The sequence below is a fragment of the Ursus americanus genome, chromosome 8, assembly GCF_024610735.1.
Source record: "Ursus americanus isolate L20-20 chromosome 8, mUrsAme1.1.p, whole genome shotgun sequence".
In the NCBI taxonomy this organism is placed as follows: domain Eukaryota; kingdom Metazoa; phylum Chordata; class Mammalia; order Carnivora; family Ursidae; genus Ursus; species Ursus americanus.
Window position 1 is genome coordinate 18777579 of NC_142134.1, and position 15026 is coordinate 18792604.

Here is a 15026-nt window from a genome sequence, read left to right on the forward strand (position 1 = left end):
ATCTTACAATTTGAGTCAATATTAGAATCATACAACCATTTATTGTAAAATATGTTTATTGATGATAAGACTCATATAATTTACTCCCGATATTTGATGTTACAAACTTTAGGGTCTTTGAGATATGCAGGATCCTTGTATGTAACTGGCATAAACCCTGTAAAAGATAATGAAAATGCTTCACAAAAGATAATGAGCAAACATTTGATTAGCCCAATTCAGTTTTTTAGGTGCTCTTACCCATTATTTGAGCTCTCTTAATTGCTTTTGTGATTTCTTTCTGTTTCTTCCCACAAAGACCTATTTTAAAAAAAATGCTTTCATGTTCATAAGAAATGTCAACACTCAAAATGCATAGCAGTTATCTTAAGTCAAGAAAACGCTGGAAAACCTATAAATAGCCAGGTAGTAAATATCTTAGGGTTTGCGGGCCGAACAGTCACTGTTATAATTACTCTGATATAGCTCCCAAAGCAGCCATAGACACTATGTAAATAAGCTACTTAAAAAACAGGTGGCAGTGAAATAAGTCAAGCAGAGAAAGACAACTATCATATGATTTCTCTCATCTATGGAACATAAGAACTAGGATGATCGGTAGGGGAAGAAAGGGATAAAGAAAGGGGGGGTAATCAGAAGGGGGAATGAAACATGAGAGACTATGGACTATGAGAAACAAACTGAGGGCCTCAGAGGGGAGGGGGGTGGGGGAATGGGATAGACCGGTGATGGGTAGTAAGGAGGGCACGTACTGCATGGCGCACTGGGTGTTATACACAACTAATGAATCATCGAGCCTTACATCGGAAACCGGGGAGGTACTGTATGGTGACTAACATAATATAATAAAAAATCAAAGACAGGTGGCAGATTGGACTTGGCCTATAAGCAATAGGCCCTGGTTTAAATAAGTAGGAATGATACTTGAAAACATCAACGCAATTTTCTTAAGCCCTAATTTTTTTACACGTTGTCTGCCTATAGTTAACTCTGAGCATAAGAAGACATGTAAAATAATAATCCTTTTGGCCTATGAAGAGGCTTTCTCAAAGTACCTGTAGTATCTGGTCTACTAGCGATTTATAGCACAACTTGAAAATTTGACATTTTTCTTAAATAATGGAAGTAGATTTGTATAATTTTTTATAAGTTGCTATAACAGAAAACAAAATACCTGTTATGTGCCTTCCATAAATGCATCCAGTAAATGGAGAAATAAACTGGGACAAAAGCTGTTTTGAGTTTTATTTGGAGAAGAAAAAAAATTTATATCAATACATTTGTTCAACCTTGATTATGTAAATTTAAAAAATGTGAAGTTATGTAAAAGTTTATTAATAAATTTCAGACAAACTTCATAAAATATAAATAAAAATACTGAACTATGCTCATTCTATTAATAGGCCATTTTTTTAATGAAAAAGCTGATTACTAAAGTTAACATCTCTTATCCAGTGTGTCAAAACAGATTAATGTACACATTTTTTCAGTGCTAAAGCTGTTTTCTTGAACTTTTCCACAGATACTTTCCTAAAATACTATTGCTTATAATAAGGCACTAAGCATCTCATCTGTCACGAAAAGCTATCACACTGTATCAGACTATAGTGAGGTCTTCAAGAGCGACAGGTACATCAGCCCACTTGCCGTAATTTATGGTTTATTAATTTAAATTCTTCTTTAGTACCATTCTCTCCCCCAGATTTGCCACTTTTAATTTGCGGAGCCCTGGCCAACGGATAAAATTACATTTGAAGCAGTGATACCAGTAGTATTATTAGTACAGAGACCAAATTCACCAGAGGAGATTTTTCCAAACTATTTAACTCTACCAACTAAGAATCACTGCATAGTGCGATATTGATGACCTCCAAGGCAGACAAGAAAGAAACACTGACCTGAAATAATAGTAGATAAGGGAGAGCCAAAGGGCTCTCCTAAGAATAAAATAGAGACGTCTTACACATAGAAAACCAGATTTGAAATTATAAAGTTATTAAAACAGGTGCCTCTACACAAAGCCTGTTATAAAACTAACTTGATTCTCTTTAACAGGAGCAAATCCTAAAATCAAATATCATAGTGAAGTAAAACCATATCTCACCTGTACATTCTTATAATCTACACGTTTTCCACATAAGATACATTTTTTAAGAGGCTCCTTATAAGGATTTTCCATTGGAACGGGCTAAGATAAAAGAAAAAAAGTCTGATAATACAGGTTAATGCATTAAATTAAAAAAATTAAATCTTAAGGTTACCACATTTAAATCTATCCAAAGTATTAGTTGTACCTTTCTCACTACGAAAAAGAAAAAATACAACAGTTTGGCTTATAGAAAAAAAATCAGTATTTCTGAAAAGGAGTCACCACTTTAAAGATTTCAGTGTGTTCATACATATTTTGTACAAGTACTCTGGTTTGACTAAGGAGGAATTAAATCATGGAAGAGGATTCTGGGATAAAATACAATCCTTGGAGAAAACAAAGGTTTATGGGAAGATAACTTTTATTGTCCCAGATTGCTTTATACATTTATGTCAGCCTTTTTGGTTTCTCTGTCTTCACTGCTGCCCCTGATGCTTCTGCCACATGCCTCCCTTCTATAATCACTATACGCATGTCTCTAATCAAGAGATTCTTAACCTAGAAATGGCTTTGAAGTCCTTAACCCCCTGTAGTTATGCAAAATTTCAAATGAATGAGACCGCTTTTTTCTGAGAGCCCGTATTTCATTAGAGCCTCAGGGGAATTTATGACCTAGAAAAACTCTAGTAATTTTCTTTACTCCCTTCAACTCTGGTGTGCATTAGATGTCCAAGAAGGATGCTCAAGGGACTAGAGGAGTTCTATGTTTTCCAACTCCTCAAAGTTTCTTAATCCAATTTACATGCAACTCACATGCAGTAACTATGTTCCCTCTTTACACTGCACCAAGAGCTTTGTATGGTTTGATTAGTGTCAAATCATCTTTGCAGGTAGCAAGAAAACCTACACTGGCCAAGCCCAATGCTAGTACTTGAAATGCATAAAAATACACCTACAGGCTAAAGGAAACTACTTAATGTCCTGATATAAAACTTTAATTTTGATCCTTCATTTACTAAAACACCCACTCCCCGCCCCCACTAATGAATAGGACAAAGAACTGAATCTGAAGTGGGGAAGAAAGCCAAGGTACAGGCAGACTTTGTAATCCCTCTGTTGGATATTCTGCAATTACTGCACCCACCAAAACTATCTTTTTTAATTTCCAAAGCACGTACCCTTAAATTTAAGATCTAAGAGGAAAAATACAGTGTTACGCAAGCAATGCTTCTTGTTAGAACTCTAGGAATTCTCTCACTTCAAAGTGCACTTAAGTGACAATTCACCAATGAATTACAACTTTCAAACTCAAACTATCATCTTAATCGTTTTGTCCTCCAGCTGAACTCTATTCACATAGCTAAAATAGAAGAATTTGGTCACATTTGCAAATGCCTTAAAAAAGGAAGAAAAAAAGTCTTACCAGGTCCTCATTGCCAGCTACCTGTTTATACTGTGAACAACTTCTCCAAAGCACTGCAATTAAACAAACAGCAACAAACCAATTCTTTTTACCAGCTCAGCAACTAAAGAAAGATTTTTGTTTTTATGGAAGCAAGATGAATCGAGGGATATAAAAGAAAGGTTTTATATTCATACAACGACCGGATAAAAACCTTTAGATGTGAGGCAGAGTAAGACTTAAGATGAATGTGCTTTCCAAGGTTTTGGGGAAAGGGCATGTATTTCTCCACCCCTACAAACCTCTCACCTCTCTTCGTAAAATTTATTTTCCCTTCACTCCATGGTTAGAGACAGATCTTTAAGGCAAACACTTAAGGGGAAAGCAACTGAAAGGCACTATTATACCAAAGGGAAAACGTAACAGACCTCCTAAAGAGTCGTTATTGACAGAGAAGATAAAGTGCAGAAATAACAGACTCAAGAGCCCATGTCACAATTTCGTCCTGATCTGGGACCTTAGACAACTCCTGTAATGTGCTACCGGGTGACTCTGGAAATGTCCCTTCCTCACCAACACTACCTGGAGCTCTCAGGCAGGTAAGTCCCTGCCTCTTTTGAGAATCACGGAATCATTCTTTCCGTGTGTTTAAAGGGGGGGGGGGGTATTGTACGACATTCACGCCCCCTTCTGCTTTAAAATACCAGTTATGGGTCATTACAGATTCCCACCCATCTTGGAGAAGCTCTTAATCGCCTAGAAGCCGGCGTCGTTTAGCTAACAGTGACAACTCCACCAACCTAGTTGGCGCTACCGCAATGGCTGTAATGCCACAAAAGAGCACAGGATATGGAAACTGTACCCGCGTGAGTCCCAGGATCTGTAAGGCAGACAGCAGCCTTGACGAAGTGCGTTAACTTTTTCCTCCCTAGATGACCGCAAACAGCAACCAGAGCCGCCATGGATCCTCGCTCCTCCTCTTCCTTTCCTCTTTCCAAATCGTCCTGACAAGTCCCCGCCGGTGCTCTTCCCCTGGTGGCCCGAGTACTCGGTTCAAAGGTTCCGCGGGCGAACTTGAGAAGAGCCGATAAGGTTTTCAATGCGCCTGCGCAGCACCTTTTAGTTCTAACCCTCACGGCCACAAGCCTGGGACACCTATGATTGGACAAGGAAAAGGCGGGCCCTTACGCTTCTGCCTCCGCTTCCGGTCTGAGAGCACCGGTAATTGATTTGTGGTCTTATACTAAGGTGGATGGAGGGGCGAGCGCAGTCTGCCCCACTTGCTGCCCGCGCCCTGCCCTCCACTCCCTCTTCCACTGGGGTTTGGCGGCCAGGTCACGGACAAAGTTCGGGCAGGGTCCTCGGCCCCTGCCATGGATGAGGGTGGTTCCCGCATCCGCCGGCGGGTGTCAGTCCGCAAAAGGGACCGTCCTAGCCTAGCGTGCCGTTTTGCCGTCCCCGCCGCGGCTGAGCTCACGCCGGGCGATGAGGAGGAGGAAGAGGAGGAGAAGATGGTGGCTGGGAACCGGCGGAGGAAGAAAACCGTGGAGGTGCAACCGGTCGAGGTACAACCTCCTCAGCTCTCAAATGCCGAGTTTCTTGTCTCATTGTCCACTTTGCGGGAGCTAATACAAACCCAGGGCTCCTACCGCGCATGCTCACTGAAAGAACACTAAGACCAGCTCTAGAAGCCATGGAACTAGAAACTCCAAAATTTTGGCTGTTCCTTTCCTATATGCAAACAGTAGCCCAATTGTCTACTAGCCTTCATTTGATTACCTCGACTTTGTTACCGCTGTTAATCCTCGCTTGTGAGGGATTGCTTTGCTATCCTCATTTTTATACAGATCTCAAAGTTAGACCCCCTGAGACGCAGAAGTCGTACATGCAGCAAATAAGTGGCATGATTGAGACACAAATCTAGCTCTCCAAGTTACTCCTCCTACTATGCTAGTAAAACCGACCGTTTATCGCACACCCATTATGTGCTGGGTACTTTGTTAAGCTATTTACATTATCTAGATTTGACAACAGAAATCAGGCCCTAAGAAGTTAAGAACTACACTTCTGTAGTTTCCTGTTTTCTTAATCACTTCACTATATTGCTACCTCTAAATTTACATCTCCTGTTTAGTAGACCATTCCAAGTCAGTATGCAGACCCTCCCTTCAATTCCTAAGGACAGAATCTCCTTAGAGTCCAGTCGTACAAGCATGGTTTTCTTACAAGCCAGTCTCTGTAGATTGGAGTCTGGAGGAGGAATGGTGTTGCAGTTACCCGAAACTTTTAGTGAGATGGCATTCCGGTAGATGTCTATTGGTGTTACTACTTTTTAAGGATTTAACACTGACTTAAGAATTAGGATCCCAGTATCACCACACCCTAGGAGTGCAGCTTGGACGAATCACTTAAACACTCTGGACTTCCATTTCTTCATCTGTAAAATGGAGATGATATAATCCATTTCATAAGGTGATTTACATTTAGGCCTATGATCCATGTAATTATATACCTGGAATAGCTCTAGGCTGAAACTTTTATTCTTAATGAAGCTAGAATTGACCATAAAGATTTTCATTTTCTTTCCAGAATAATGACAGTGAAGAGGACATGTTTGGTGACTATGACAGCTTTGCTGAAAATTCTTTTTTAGCTCAAGTTGATGACCTGGAACAACAATATATGCAAGTTCCTGAACATAGGAAACATGCCTCAGACCTTGCCACTGAAGATCTATATTCAGAAAACATCAAACACAACAAACTCAGCATTACTACTGTGGGCAGCTTTACTGAATTAAAAACAGATGAGCACATAAAGAACCAGTGTAGGCATGAAGATGTCTCTGTTGAACCAGAACCTGATATTTTGTATGATGTACCTTCTTCACAGGTTTTATACTTTGAAAATTTGAAGAGCTCTTCAAATGATTTGGGCGATCAGTCTACTAAAGAGAGGGATTGGAATGCATCCTCTCACAAGACCGCCAATGAGGAATTACCCCAGAATAGTATAGAACACCACCAGCAAACTGATGATTCCTCTTCTAAAGTCAGAAGTAGTTCAGAGGAAAATAGGAGAAAAAGTCTTAAAGAACATCTAAAAAGTGCCATGACTGGAAATGCCAAGGCCCACACACCAATATTTTCTAGAACTAAACAGCTCAAAGAGACTCTCCTATCTGAAGAAATTAATGTTGCTAAGAAAACAATTGAGTCATCATCAAATGACCTTGGTCCTTTTTATTCATTACCCAGCAAAGTGAGAGACCTTTATGTTCAGTTCAAAGGAATTGAAAAATTATATGGTAAATGCTTTTTGCTGAAATGAAAAAAATTTACCATTATTACCATTTTACTAGTGCAAGTCAATAGAAAACAGATGCTTCTATGGTCCTATATCTCCTCTTAAAACAAATAAAAATAGCCATCCTCTCAACTTTCCATCCCTAACCTGCTACTGAACCTCTTACCTTCCCTTCATGGTCACACTTCTCTAATCGCTTATCCTTGCTGTCTCCCTTTCCTCACCTCAAATTAATTCCCAGCCCACTCTGGGTTCTGTGCTCTCACTTAAGAAATAATGACGAGGGTGTCTAAATCCAATGATACTTTTAGTTCTTACTTGCCTGACTTCTCAGTGGCTTACATGACACAATTGACCAGACCCTTGAAGCACTCATTTCTTGACTTCTTGACATTCCACTCCTGGTTTTTTCTCTATCTAGCAGCTTCTCAGTTTACTTTGCTGGTGTGTCTGGCTGGCTCTGTCTTCTGTACGAAAACTTGAAGTTCCTTTAACTACTCATGTCCTGAGTGAAAGTGTCAATATTAGTAATACCACTGATTAAAACTAAATATCTTTAAAGACAGCTGAAGAGTTAAGTGCAAAGAGATAGTATTAATAGCAATATATATTGTAATGTTTTTCAAAACTCCTGGGTCCTTGCATGTATTTCAGATATGTGTCATTTTAGACAAAGAAGGGACAGTTGCTGGCATCCTCAAAGATGAGCCTATCGACCGGTCACTTCATAAGTATTTCTGAAACTCCTATGTTAGTGCCTTATGAACCATGTGAAAACATGGTTCTCATCTCAGGGAGAAGACAATCAGGTGGAGAAGTAGAACTACAGGAAACAAAGTCTAATATAAGACTACAAGAGTCTAATAAATTCTAAATTGTGAGGTTTGCAGTTAAAGAGCTAAAGGTGTGTATTGCCCTTGAAGTAGGTGTTCACTTTCTTCCCTCCGCTTTTCTCCTAGTACCTTGTTCTTTGTTTAATCTGCATCCCCTGCCAGACTGAGTACCCTGAGGACAGGGCTCATTCTAACTGATCTCTTTTTACGTAACTAGCGCTGTGCCTGGGACACTGTGGTAGGTTCTCAGCTGCTGGGGGTTGTCAGCCTAGTTATCAATTCCAGCCCTGTCACTGAAGCACAAGTTTTGCACTCTGAGCCTTAGTTCCTGATCTATTAAAAAGGAATAATAATAACAATAATGGTTGTTTCATAAGTTATGTTCTGCGTCAAGGACATGGCAAATTAGACTGTGGTAATGACTGTCTGTAACTATATTGGTAGCTTCTAAGTAAGAACTTCAGTAAATAACAGGTTTTTTAATCTATTTTTACTTATAAATCTGGCTTGATGATGTGACCAAATTAAAGCATAACTATGTGTGCCACTTTTCACTGCACTAAAGCAGTGGTTCTCAAAGTGCAGTTCCTGGACCCCAGCGTCAGCTTCACCTGGAAACGTGTTGAAATAGGCATTCTCAGGCTCCACCCTAGGCCTACTGAATCCATCTCTGGGGTTGTGACCTAGCAGTCGGTTTTAACAAGCCCTCCAGGGGATTCTGATATGCCAAAAGTTTGAGAACCACTGAGCTTGAGAACCTCAACCTTACACTGGTTTTTTTGCCTTTTTATTGTAGAATTGCATGCTTAATGTGTTTTATATAAATGTTCATAACCAAGTTAATATCATCTTTTTTTAATGTGTGAAGATGAGTAATATTACTAAATACTTGCTATCTTGGTCATTTTATACTTTAAAAATTTGAGTTGGATAAAATGCAGAAATGGTTAAGTTGTATTTTCATACAGACATCTGCAGTTTCATGTATAATAGGTGATACCAGTCTGAAATACTTTTAATTGTGTAAGTATTAAATATTAAGCTTAAGTATTTAAGTATTTTTGAAATATTTTTAAAGTGGAAAAAAGCCATTTGCAAATATTTGGGAATCACCAAAATACAAGAAATTAAAGTCACTTGGTTTTCATTCACACGTAACTATTTTTAATACCTTTGTAATATATCCTATTAGTCATTTTTTTAATTTAATTTTTTTGGAAAACAATACATTCAAGTCCAACTTTTCTATGTATATATTCTTTTCTAATACCTGTACATAATTGGTTTTGTACAACCCAATACACATTTATGATCTTTTGCTTAACTGTATATTGAGCACGTATAAATCAGTCTATACCACCTTTTTTCAAGCTGCAGAGAATGATATCATACAGTTGTGCAATAATTCTTTCAACTTTTACCCCTTGATGGCTCTTTGTTATATATAAACACTGCTATGATGAACATCTTGCACGTAATCTTTATATGTCCTTGCTTTTATTTATATAGATGTAGAGACCTTGAAATAATACTGCTAAGTCAAAGACAGTGTGCAGTTTTATTTTCGATACTGTTAGTTTGCTTTCCAAAAAGATTATAGTATTTTATGCTCTCATCCACCACCACAAGAATGTCATTTGTCCCCAGTCAAATCGGCTCTGGATTTTCCATGTGTGAGGCTTTTTTTTTTTCCTTTGGTAGTAGTAGTTACTTGTATTTTGTTTGTGTATTTATTTTGCCAACCCAGAAAGTAGCAGTTGAGCATCTTTTCATGTATTCCCCCCTGCTGTGAAGTGTCTTCTATCTTTTGCCCGTTTTTCTAGTGATAAAATACGAATGCACGTTTTGAGGACTTTTGGTGATCCACATTGTCAGATGAGCCTACAGAGTAGTTATACTAGTTTTCACACTGATGTGATCCTTTTCATGAATTCCACCTTGCTAAATTGTGGAACTCCTAGATGTGCCAGTTAATAATCTTAGTCTTTTATATTTTAAAGATTTTATTTTTGGCATGCCTGGGTGGCTCAGGTGGTTAAGCATCCGCCTTGGTCTCAGGTCATGATCTCAGGGTTCCTGGAATCAAGCCCCGCATTGGACTTCCCTGCTCAGCGGGGAGTCTGCTTCTCCCTGACCCTCCTCCCTGTTTGTGCTCTCTGTCTTTTATTTGAGACAGAGAGAGAGACAGCGAGAGACGGAACACAAGCAGGGGAAGTGGGAGAGGGAGAAGCAGCTTCCCGCCGAGCAGGGAGCCTGATGCTGGGCTCGATGCTGGGCTCGATCCCAGGGCTCTGGGATCACGGCCTGATCCCAAGGCAGACGCTTAACGACTAAGCCACCCAGGCGCCCCTGAAGATTTTATTTTTAAGTCATCTCTACACTCAGCCTGTAGAGATCTTACAACTCAGAGATCACTAGTCACGTGCTCTATGGACTGAGCGAGCCAGGCACTCCAATCCTAGCCTTTTATGGTTGAAATATTCTTACACTTCAAAATGGTATTCAGACCAGAGTTCAGTTCCCCATGACAGTCAGTTGAATAGTCTTTCTTAGTGTGTATAAAACTTCATAGATTTTTTTTCCTCCTCCCCCTATTTCTCTCTAGGATGTTTGTATAGATGAGGAAGGGAAGCTTACACAATCTCCTTGCAGAACAAAAGAGGAAAGCCTAAGAATTCACCCAGATCCTCATACTGTCCTTTAGCTCCTTCTGATGTCTCAGATAATGTCCCAGGCACTGTTGGAATCTTAGACCTAAGTGTGCAGCTGGCAAATAGGTGGCCTAGTTGCCCACTCTGCTGCCCAGGCCTAAATTAGAATTAGACACTCACTGGCTCTGTCCATTTTGCTGTGGGGACGTTTGACATTTAACACTGATGTATAATTACACTGACCATTATGAGAAGATGGATGTACCGTGGGATTTGATTTTTCCTTCTTTGAAAACTTGGAGACTGAATTGCAGAAGGGGAAAATAATGCCTTTTTTTTTTTTAATTCCACAGAATGGCAACATACTTGCTTAACATTGAATTCTGTGCAAGAAAGAAAAAACTTAATATATTCCTTGCCAACGAGTGGTGGAAAAACCCTCGTGGCTGAGATATTAATGCTGCAAGAACTGCTTTGCCGGCAGAGAGACGTTCTAATGATCCTACCATATGTGGCAATTGTCCAAGAAAAGGTGTGATTCTTTTTTTTAACAGAGTATTTGCTAACGTTTTCACATTAAAATATAAAAACTAGCATAAATGTAACAACTTTTTATTGACTGAGAAGAGGTAGAGAGTATTTTTAGGATGTGCAAAAGCAGATGTAGGGACTACCAAAAATCTCTTCTAAGTGACTAATTACCTGTTGCAAAAAGAATTTTATTTTTTTCTAAACCGGTGTGTTAAATTCCATTTTAATATTGGTATTTAATATAATGATATTCAGCCTACCTTTTCAAGCAGAAAGTAACCCAATTATTTTATCAAAGTAAGTGAATTATTCTTTTTTTATTTTGCATCAGAGGAGGCTTAATTTATTTCCACATTGATTATGTAGTTTAAAAGTTACATTCATTTTGCAGAGTCACACATTAATTATGACATTTCTTAGGTATATATGTCTTATCTGTGACTATTTTAGAATTTTCAAAAATCAACATGAGTACTTGATAATTGAGTTCTTATTTATCTGATTTTTGTTTGTTTGTTTATTTTAACTATATTCCAGATTTCAGGTTTGTCAAGTTTTGGTATAGAGCTGGGTTTCTTTGTTGAAGAATATGCTGGAAGCAAAGGAAAATTTCCTCCAATTAAAAGAAGGGAAAAAAAATCTCTATATATTGCCACTATTGAAAAAGGACATAGTCTAGTGAACTCTTTGATTGAAACTGGAAGGATTGGCAGTCTGGGTCTGGTTGTTGTAGATGAGGTTGGTAACTACTTTTATAATTTATCAACATTTTTATTATACTAACATTTATTATTATGTGTGTGTGCTTAGTGCCACTATGAAAATAAGTAATTTATTTAGACAATACAGATGAATACATTTCACGCTTGGTAATCGTAAATTAAGTTTTATGTCAAGTGTTTTTTGAAGAGTGAATATAGGTGTGTATATATTCAATTTTATAATGGTATTTATGAAATCTAGATATGTCAGGATGTTGCCCGCAAACCTCATTAACCAAAATACCTGTGATATAATGCATATATACTCTAGTTGCTATATCCAGAATGCTTAAGAGTTATATACTTCATTTCTATAAATACCTGCATGTTCTATATCAGCATTATATGCAAATTTACTTTTCTCCCTCCCTCCTTTTTTTAAAATCTCAAAGTTGCACATGATTGGTGAAGGGAGCCGTGGGGCTATACTGGAAATGACCCTAGCAAAAATCCTCTACACTAGCAGTAAGTATTTTTTTAAATGTGGTCACTAACTGATTTGTCCTCAAGAGGCCTGTGAAAGACTTAATTCTATCATTAGCTAGACTATGTAACCTAGAGTAATATACGTAAGCTTCCTGCCTTGGTTTTTTATTTCTAAAGTAAACTTATAATTTTTTCTTGGAAGAATGGGTATATGAGCAGAGTTGTGAATGTGAAGGAAATTAACATTTGAGGACATCCCATATTATTATCCTCCGCTTACTAGTCGTGAGTGCATAGGCATGTGACTCCACCTCTGTATTTCTTCATCTGTAAAATGGGGATAATAATGGTACCACTCTGAGGAGTTTGTTGGGAGGATCATAGGAGTTAATGTAAAGCAGTCAGCAGTTGCCTAGCACGCACCCCTCAATAAGCGTTTGTGGCCGCCACCACCAGTATGATCCTCATAGTACCAATAAAGCAGATGTAAGTAGTCACTTTAACAAGCTATTTGCAACATCAGATAGTCTTTCAACGTATATGAAATATTTGTTCTAAATGTCTTCTTTCCTATTTGTAGATAACTTATTAAGTTATATATTGCAATAGCTTATATTTGGAAAAATGATTTAATTTTAAAGGTCAAATATTAAGTATTTTTATAATTTTGATAGCAATGATATTTAGGCAGGTTGTAGCACTTTATAACCATTCATTAAAAAAATTATTGAGTACCTACTTTGTGCCAGGCAGTATTTTAAGTGCTAAGGATATAGCAGTGAATAACACACAAAAAAATAACCCTGCCTTCATTAAACCTGTATTTTAGTGAAAGTGAGTAGACAATAAGCAGATAAACAAGAAAACATAACCGTGTGTCAGACGGTGATAAATTCTATGGAAAAACAGAAAGCCGAGGAAAAGAGGAGAATCATCACCTACTTGTCAAATCCAGTGTATACTTACTGTCCTTGTCTTATTTTTCTTCAGCATTTGGTTGTTTATCATTTTTTTTTCCTTTGAGTGATGAAACACTCTCTCTTGGTTTCCACACTGGTTTCCACACTGTCTCTCTATAGGAGATCATGGGTTACTACTGAGAGAGAGTATAGTGTAATGGCTGAGGACAGACTCTGGAGCTGGATTAAAATCCTGACTCACTTTTGACTACATATGTGACCTTGAGCAAGTTTATATTAACTGTACCTCTGTTTCATTATGCATCAAAAATAGATGATAGTGGAATGGACAAAATAGCTGAGGGGGATTAAGTGGTACAAACTTAACAGTTATAAAATAAATAAGTCACAAGGTTGAAAAGTACAGCATAGGGAATATGGTCAATAATATTGTAATAATGTTGTATGATGATAGATGATAGCTACACTTACTGTGGCAAATAGTGTGTAATGTATAGAATTGTCCAATCACTATAGTCTAAACTAATATAACACTACGTGTCAGCTATACTTCAATAATAAAAAACTTTTTAAAAATGGATGATGGTAATAGACCCTCCCTGACTGAACTGCTTTCCTGTGGAAGGCAGCCATTTTACACTGCCCAGGCGGACGTGCAGCTTCATGAGTTTCACTCCACCTTTGCTTTAAAAAAAAAAAAAGTTGACAACCTGATAGCAAGATCCCATAAAGGGCTTTGTTGGGCAAGAGTTCAGGACCTATTCAGCCCTGCATCCTACACCATACATCTGCCTCTAGGTATACCTGTGGGACCTGTCATAACTCTTCATAACAGTGGTCCAGAGAGTCAGCAGCAAGCGTATTTATAGCCATCACTGTTGCTTAGAAGTCTTGATAAAGATCCGACTTTTTGCCAAGTGTGAAATTCTGTAAAATTCCAAATAGTAACTTTCAGGACACCTGAAAGTTCTCAGTCTTTGATTGCCAGAATAATACTCTGCTAATATCTTTGTAGTTTTCTTACCTCCTCCCCACTCCCTCCTTTCCCGGATCACTCAGGAAGAATCCAGAACACAAAAAGGTTGCTAAATTACTATTATGTTACACTAAATAACACATTTTCCTCAATCCTTTGGTGTGTGTTTTTTTTTTTTTAGAAACAACTCAAATTATTGGCATGAGTGCAACACTGAACAATGTTGAAGACCTACAAGAGTTCCTTCAAGCCGAATATTACACCAGTCAGTTTAGACCAGTATGTACCTAAGGTTTGCACTGTATGGATTTGTGTATATCATCTTACTTAGGAAGAAAAGTAGCAAACATACTATATTAAAAAATCTATAGAGTAGTGAAGGGGCATAATTCCCCTGACGTGACTATATGCTAATAAGAGTTTATGTATAGAGAATATAAACTCTGGGGTTAGGGATCTTGGCTTGGATCACTACTGTATCTGTAGCACCTGGAACAATGCTTGGCCCATGGCCCTTCAATGAATATTTACTGAATGAGATTTTCCAGATCCATTCTGTTTTTTCACTTCTTAATTCTGTAAGGTAAGTTTTTTTCATTTGGTCAAAATTTAGTCATGTTTTGAGTTATTAGCACATAAAAACATTTTATCTTGAAAGTTAAAATGTTTTCAATTATTTATGCTTTGGTAGTTATAATGCTCTTTCAATAAGAGAAGACTTCACGTGGATTTAAATTTAAACTCCTAATCATGGTATTCCCAAAAGACTTAAAGAAAGTAAATAAATATAATTCATAGTTATTTGAAAGTAGCTTATAATGAACAAATATTCTCTCTGCAGTACTAATATGCGTGGTCAGTGTCCAAATAGCTTTTCAGAAAAGAGAATTTTTGAGAGATACTTGCTGACTTTAAATAATAGTCGAATTAGATACTATTATTTTAAAAATGCAATGAGCTGTATCATTTTTTTCGTCAGGTGCCTAGGTGGCTCAGTCAGTTGAGTATTTGCCTTTGGCTGGGCCCTTGTCTGGCTCCCTGCTCAGTGGGGAGTCTGATTCCCCCCTCCCTTTGCCCTTTCCCCCTGCTGGTGCTCTCAAATTAATGGATAAAATCTTTTTAAAAAAACAC

The 15026-nt window shown here is 38.0% G+C and overlaps 2 protein-coding genes across 8 annotated transcripts in view; one reads left to right on the forward strand and one right to left on the reverse strand.

Annotated features, from left to right (window-relative positions):
- Positions 1-38: 38 nt before the first annotated feature.
- MRPS18C (mitochondrial ribosomal protein S18C) lies at positions 39-4512 on the reverse strand. Of its 2 annotated transcripts, none has more exons than XM_045790893.2 (6): positions 4354-4512; positions 3513-3565; positions 2105-2188; positions 1175-1232; positions 241-300; positions 39-145 (listed from the first exon to the last, which is right to left on the reverse strand). In XM_045790893.2, the coding sequence occupies exons 1-6, from the start codon at positions 4451-4453 to the stop codon at positions 81-83; spliced, it is 420 nt and encodes a 139-aa protein (XP_045646849.1). In that variant the 5' UTR covers positions 4454-4512; the 3' UTR covers positions 39-80. The 2 variants fall into 2 exon arrangements, with proteins under 2 accessions (XP_045646849.1, XP_045646842.1); XM_045790886.2 differs by having other exon boundaries at positions 39-157.
- A 106-nt stretch (positions 4513-4618) lies between these two features.
- The window catches only part of HELQ (helicase, POLQ like), a 43680-nt gene continuing 33272 nt past the window's right edge, over positions 4619-15026 (forward strand). For 3 of the 6 annotated variants that reach the window (XM_045790836.2, XM_045790832.2, XM_087864025.1), the window contains exons 1-6: positions 4619-5056; positions 6081-6798; positions 10635-10813; positions 11350-11550; positions 11966-12038; positions 14077-14174. In XM_045790836.2, coding sequence (XP_045646792.2) covers positions 4865-5056; positions 6081-6798; positions 10635-10813; positions 11350-11550; positions 11966-12038; positions 14077-14174 — 1461 coding nt within the window. In that variant the 5' untranslated portion in view covers positions 4619-4864. Of the gene's footprint in view, positions 5057-6080; positions 6799-6825; positions 7702-10634; positions 10814-11349; positions 11551-11965; positions 12039-14076; positions 14188-15026 lie in introns of those variants that run through there. The other 3 variants (XM_045790827.2, XM_045790841.2, XM_045790853.2) reach the window with 3 other exon arrangements.